The 7,430-nt window shown below is 37.0% G+C and overlaps 1 protein-coding gene across 1 annotated transcript; it reads left to right on the forward strand.

The window, feature by feature from the left end:
• Nucleotides 1-3,450: 3,450 nt before the first annotated feature.
• On the forward strand, nt 3,451-6,707 carry LOC132192339 (uncharacterized). Its single transcript, XM_059607646.1, has 4 exons — nt 3,451-3,545; nt 3,650-3,890; nt 4,015-4,070; nt 6,495-6,707. Exons 1-4 carry the CDS (start codon nt 3,507-3,509, stop codon nt 6,666-6,668), a joined length of 510 nt encoding a protein of 169 aa, XP_059463629.1. The 5' UTR covers nt 3,451-3,506; the 3' UTR covers nt 6,669-6,707.
• Nucleotides 6,708-7,430: the final 723 nt, after the last annotated feature.

Genomic DNA, 7,430 nt, shown 5'->3' on the forward strand with positions numbered 1-7,430 from the left:
TGAATTTAAATAGGCTCATATTCAACGCGGCGTCTCCTCTAGTGCATTAGTCCAATCAATCCTCGGTGGCGTCAGAAAATGAGTTGAGAGAAAGATTGTGTGCAACTAGGAGAAGGTCAAACTCAAAAATGGTTTTCAAAAAAAAAAAAAAAAATTTAAATCATTTTGTGCGGCTTAAAAGGAGGTTTCCTTAAACAATCGAAAATGTTTTTGATTTGACCAAGATTTTTGATCGCACCAAATACTGAAAAATATGTAAAAGCTTTTACGTCAAAATAAATGGAGCATTTTCGGTTGACTAGAAAATCTGTCTTTAATTTCCATAAAGTGGGTTCCTTTTTTCTAAACCGTAGTTTATTTTCTACCATAGCAGAAGTTCACCCGAAGTTGTGAGAATCGTTCGCCGGTGGCAATCGGTCTCCTACAGAGTTCGCCGAAATCAATCGTTGAAGTTCGATAGACTTTGCTGTCGAAATTCGCAAGAATCCACCGACAGAGTTCGCTAGCCGCCTCACAGGAAGGTGCCCAAATTTTCCGATGGATTTGGCTGAAATCTGCTAGCGTAGGTCGTCAACCATAACCCACCGTTGTTGATTTTCCGTACGAACAAACAGCCAAAAAAAGGTTTCACTAAAAACATTTTCTAACAAAAAAAATATGTATTATATGGAAAGAAACATAGCCTAAATGAAAAAATTGACAAAATGTCGTTTTGCCACGAAGTCAAAACTCATATATAAAATTGAGGTCCTTATTTGTTGCAAGAAAATGAATTTTTAGGCAATTTCTCATTGGTTAGAAAAAGGAGCTACTAATCAATTAAACGCGAAAGATTGTTTGTTAGTGTTTTTTTTTTTTAGAACATAAAACAAAAGAAGCGTTTTTTTGAGTGTTTTAGGTTATTTGTTAATATTTTTATTTTGAGAATAATAGAAAATAAAAGGCAAAAACGTCCTGCATAGGTGAGCAACCCTTGCAGCAATACCAAATGGCCTAATTATAGCCTACTTCCCCCTTTATTGAGGGACTTCGAGGAGCCTTGTATGCTATAAAATGGCAAGTTTATGACTCATAATAACATCCTTGAGTTAATTCATTGTACTTGTTCTTAATTAATTTGAATTAAACATATCTATATATTCTCAAATGGCTTCCGCTTGCAAATTTGTTCTCGTTGTTGTGGCCATGCTTGTTGGCCTCATTGCGTTTGTGAGTGGAGATGCAGCACTAATAAACAACGTGTGCCGCCAAACTGGAGACCCCGTGTATTGCCACAAGTGCTACAACATGTACAGCCGAAGCTCCCATGAGGATGTCAAAGCCCTCGGCCGAACATCCCTCGATTGTGCTAGCCTCGAGTCAATAACTGTGATGGGTCTCGTGGATAAATTTGTGGTCAATGCCACAGACAAGGCCATGAAGAATTCGTACATTGATTGTGCGTTGAAGCTTCGTTCTGGGGATGACCAGATAACGGGTGCACTCAAGAGCTTTCAGAATGCACGTTATGCGGTGGCTGGCAATCAGATGTTAGTTGCTGTCAATGCTGCCCGGCAGTGCAGCACTCGGCTGCAGAAATTTAGACTCTCTCCAGCTCTTGGAAATGAATTACGTACGCTTCAGGGTTTCTGTGTGGCGGCCAACGGAGTTCTCAAACAAATTCATTGATAACTACATCTCTAAAACAAAAGTTGATATACCTATTACCTTTCAATAACTTTATATGTTTTTTTTTTTCTTTGGATGAGAATGAGTGTGATCTGAAGCCCACGAATTATATTTGTATATCCACCGGCGGAGGTATCAAAAAAACAAATAAACGTATAGAAATTGATTCAATCAGCCATTTTCTTTGGTCATTTTTAAATTAATTGTTTTCTTCTTCTTCTTTTCAATGAGATTATATGATATTCTCGTAATCAAAATAAAGCAGTCATGACTATGATATTGGTATAAATAGAACCACATGCACCAAATAGTTACTCTTGAATTTCTATTTCATTATTTCTTTTTTTCTCCAAGCAAATGGTTGGTCTTGGTTTATGGAAAATATTAAATTCAATGTAGATGCGACGAGTACCAATTAATCAAATCATTTGGATACTTTATACCATAGAGGAAGGAGTGCAGAAGGCACTATACACGTTTAATTATTTTATTTTGAGTCGTGGAAAGATTTGAGATTTTGAGGGAAAGATTTTGGTTTGAGGGAAAGATTTAAACGTGTGGATGGCTTATTTCCTATGGTAGTCTCTTCACCCAGAATTTCGAGTACCGAACAAAGGTTCTTGAAAATCACAAGGAAAAATACACTTTATCCTTATAATGTTTTACTTCATTTGCAATTTGTCCTTCAATGTTTAAAAATTAACAATATACTGTAACAAAGTATAAAAAAACTACAATGTGACCCATCCGTTAATCATTTTCGTCTAATTTAATCAAAAATTTCGCACATGCGGTGCATTTGTTCATTTTTTTTTTCTTTCTTTAATTTTCAAGATTGCCCTATATTTTTTTGATGGAATTTCAAAAATGGCCCTAATTTAAAAAAAAAAATAAAAAAAAAAATTGGGGGAGGCTGGCAACCTCCTTTGGCCATGGAGTGGCCGAAACCACCCTCAGCCACCCCCAAACGGCCAGATTGGGGGTGGCAATCCATCCCCAAGGGGCCAAATGGGGGTGACCGAAACCACCCTCAAACTCTTTGGCCACCCCCAATCCGGCTAGATGGGGGTGGCCATGGCCAAAGGGAGTGGCCGTAGCCATTCTTGATTTTATTTGTTGCTATTTTTTATTATTTTTTTAAAATACAAAGGCAATTAGATCTTTTCAATAATTTTCGTTAGAGAAAACAGAAATTATTGACGAACGAGTCACATTGCAAATTTTTGATATTTTATTGGGGTCTATTGTCAATTTTTAAACATTTGAAATTGAATTAGAAATGAGGTAAAACATTTGGAGATAAAGTGCATTTTACCAAAAAAAAAAAATTCAATATCTCAAAACAATAGGCTGCAATTTCATCTAAAACTATCGCATGTTCTTTAAACATGCGAGAAGTGTATACTATTTTAATAATCCCATTAAAAAAATTATATGTTTCATAATTTCTCATATGCTAAAAGGCTCTGGAAAATTATAAATTGGGTTAAAGAAAATTCTTATTTCAATTTTCATTACCAACGCAATTAAGATAAGAGTAATTCTTTTATAATTTTTTACACTTGTTTGCAATTGATTAGAGTCAAAAGTTGTAATCATTTAACGACCTCCAATTGTATGTTGACAGGTATTAAAAATTATGAAAACATTATCTAGCATTTTTCTTAAGATAATATTTACCAGAAAGTTTACAATAAAAAAAAGAAAATCTTGAGTAATAACTTCTTATTAATCAAAACAAAAAAATATTTACAAAACTTGATAAAATATAAAAACCAAAGAAAGTCAACACCGATGTTCTATTCTCTTCTCTCTTTCACTCTCTCCGTGTCTCTACAATGGCTGAAGAAGAACCTGCTCCACATCCTCGTCCCACTGTAATCTGTCTCGCTTTATTCTTTGTTAGCATGGGCTTTATACATACCTAACTCTGATCAAATTTGTTTTCTATTCCTTTATTTTCTTTAATTCTATCAAACAGTTTTTGGAGGTTAAATGCAAAAGTTCTGGCAAGACAAGGCGCTTTGCCGTTGGTACAGACGCGGGATTTGCTTTATCACTAATAAATCGGAGATTGGAAACGGGCAAACCCCTTGCTTTGCATATCGAAGCTCTCAAAGAAGGAGAGGAACCCATTGCTTTTGGGCCCAATTCCGCTCTCGTCGACTACGGCCGTGGCTGGAAGCTGCAGACCGTCATCGAGCTCGATTTTGATTACGCTGGTAATTGGGTTTTGTGGGTTTCACACAATTTTATTTGTTACTTCTAATGTGTGTTTGGAAATGAGGATTCATAATTCATTTTGTTGTTTTTGGTGATGTTGAATGTATTTGACACTGTTTTCAGGGGTTCCAAAAGGGGAAGGGGTCCGGCCGGTGACGACCAGATTTTCTACAGTACCGGTAACTCTTTGTTTTTTTTCCCCTCATTATCTGTTTGGGTTAAATGGATGCGTAGTGTATCTGATAAAGGAAGGGTTAGCGTGAAGGTGTGAAGTTTTGCTATCGTTAGGGTGGGCGCTGATAAATTTGTTTCCAGACATTTTTGCGAACACCCGACTCTGTTGAGTGGTTGGTTTAGGAAAGCATTTGGTTTAGAGTATCATTGTGTGATATTAAAAGCGGAGATGGTTAAAGAATGCATTTTTTAAGAAAATAAAACGGAAACTACTCTTACCCCTCGAAGCCCTTGAACTGGCGCACTGAGTTGTAGTTTGGAGGTACATGTAAGATTAGGGTGGTAGTTTGTGGGAGTAAAGGGTAATTTATCTTATATGAAGATCATACAATATATGTTCTCTTATCCTTGTTTACTTGACATCTCTTCGATCTGTATGGTCAAATTTCCAAATTGAAAAACAGCATATGGACATGTGCCATATTTGTTACTTTCATACTATATAGTAGCGTTCTGTGAGGTTGAACACTTTTATGAACTTAAAACGACATATTGACTTGTGTCCACTTCGTTAGAAATATTGCAGTATGGTTTTCAAGCATATGATCTTCTCTTCCTTTTTTGTTCTCGGTGGTGCGTGTAGGCATGTCCGTTGACTTTTGTTGTTAGAGTTCCGTTCTTTTTCATTCTGCATTAGGCATTTGAGTTTGAGAGTTGATAAGAGTTATGGGGTTGTTAAGGTGGTGTTCAATTGAATCCAAAGCAGTTGAGTTGGCGGTGGAGGGTAGTTTTTCTATGGTTCGGATTCTTGAAAGATGCAGGGGTATTGTTCGATCCATTTACTGTTCAATTGTTGGAATTGTTACCCCTGCATCTTTTTCTTATCACGTGGCACACCAACACAAACTTTCATAGCGGCTCACTTGGAGCTTTCTTGTGGATCTAGTGAGTGGAAAGTAAGTGCTACAATGGCGATTACAATGGGAAGCAAGTTTGTATGGCAGAGCGACTCATGATTGGGTGGTGGATATCTTTGCCCTCGTTTTTCAATTTATTGTATTTAGTTCAAGTAAGATGGGAAGGTGAAGACAAGCTTTGGTGGGCCCCCTCCAAAAGAGGATTGCTCGATGTTAGATTCTTATACAGCATCCTGATTTGTGGTCCAGGCTTTGTTTTCCTTCAGAAGAGTATTTGGCGGAATAAGATTCCTTTGAGGGTAGCTTTTTTTACTTGGTACGCAGCACTAGGAAAGATCCTTATCATGGACAATCTTAGGAACGGTAGGTCATTGTGTTGTGGTTGAAAGGTGATTTATGTGTAAGAGTAATGGGAAATCCGTTGACCATCTTCTTCTCCCATGTGAGGCAGCTTGTGCCTTACGGAATGTTTATATATATTTTTTTAGTTGCTTGGTATCTTGAGTTATACCTAGATGAGTAGTTAATTTTTTTGCTTGTTGGTGGATTGTTGGTAGCACTTGGAGTTTGTGGTGTTTTTGGAGGGAAATGAATTATAAAAATTTTGAGGCCAGCGAGTAGACATTGGAGTATTTTTTTTTTCAATACTCTTTATCTTGGACAGCTGCATGTGTATCCCCTTTGGTGCTTACTTTTTATGATTTCCTTTTTTTTTTTTTTTTTTTTTTTTCTCTTTCTAGTTAGGTAATTTCTCTTATATACTTCCTGTGTGCTTGGGGAGCGCCTTACGTTTTTAATAATTTCTCAATTACTTATTTAAAAAAAAAAAAACAAAGGTTAGATTCACTCTAGAGCAATGTTCTGTGAGGTTGGACACTTTTATGGACTTTAAAACAGCATATTGACATGTGCCCACTTTGTTCGATTCATGCTATAGCAACATTCTGTATTGTTGGACATTTTTATGAACTTCCATCGCATCTCCATGATCTCTTTTTATTCTTCACTTCCTTGTACGGCTAGTGCACACGTGCCCAAAAATACTTCTGCAATAAGTCATCCTCCTTTTTTGACTCTTTCTAATCTTATTTACTATTTTGTGATATTGAGATCAATAGAGAAGATTTGTTCGTCGATGGTTGCAATATATGACCTTCCTGTGGGCATAGCATAATGATGATGTTATGAATTCTCTTGTTGATAAAAATAATAAAGCAAAATTTCTTATCTGGTGATTTAAGATGATGGGCGTGCGTTCAAGATTGGCTCTTTTGGTTGACTGCATTTGAAGAATGTATTTCAGACATCTCTCTCCGTTCTTTTAGACTTCCATCTATGATCAAATCTGACAGTCTTTTGCATCATTTGCTTTATAAGTTGATTGTTTCATTTAAGGCTCCGTTTGTTTCGACGTAACATGTTTTCTATTTAGAAAATGTTTTCAGCAGAAAACATTTTCTTGAAAACTGAATTCATTTGCTGATATACTTTTCATTTGTTGACTTTTTGTAGAGCACTGGTGGCTCACGTCCTGCTAAGGGTGAGGATTCAAAACCAGAAATCAGTTTTGTGTACATTGGAAGAATAATATTAGCTTTCATTTTGATTTTTGTGCTTGGTGCAATATTCACACTGGCTCTTGAGAGTCTTCCCAGATTGATATTGTATATTAAGTCAGCCATGTAATATCTATTGTTAATATGGAACAGATATTTTGGTTTTGTATGGAACAATTTGTAATATTCTCTTAATAATATCATGAAATGATGCATTGTAAGTGTCAGAATTTCCACAAGGCAAGGGTTACAGCCACCGTCAATTAGAAGTCATCTATTGAGAGAACCAAAGACCTATCTTGAAAATTTTCGGCCTTGCATGCTGGCTGAACTTTTTCAGAATGACCTTCCGGGGTAAGTCTATTGTAGGGGAGCAAACCGTTGCATTAATGTGCTGATTCCTGATTTTTTTTTTCCACCCCAATGTGTGTCATCCATAATAAAGCCAGCCCCCCACTATGTCTCACACAATCCATCACAAACATATTGTCAAAACCCAGTTGAACCCGCACCCGCTCCATGTTATCAATATGCAACTTGGTTTTTATAAGGAAAACCATTTCGAGCTTATTTTGCTTCACCATCCGGCAAAGTTTTCAAACTGTTCGAGGATGTTCAAGCTCTCGACAGTTCTAACTTATAATACTCATTGCGGTCGGTGGGACTGTGTTACAGCCGTCGCCATTCCCTATCCATATCCATCCTCCCATATCACCTCCGCACTAGGCTTTTGAAAATGTCCTCCTTTTGTACGTCCTTTCTTGAGTATCTCCTCCCCTCCATCTTTGATGTCTCCCATCTTGCGTTTACCTAGGGATTCCACGCTATTACTCACATGTGACCCTACCTGTTCCAACCTTGCTCTACGCTTCCATGTAGTATCACTGGCACG

Source organism: Corylus avellana, chromosome ca9 (assembly GCF_901000735.1).
Source record: "Corylus avellana chromosome ca9, CavTom2PMs-1.0".
NCBI lineage: Eukaryota > Viridiplantae > Streptophyta > Magnoliopsida > Fagales > Betulaceae > Corylus > Corylus avellana.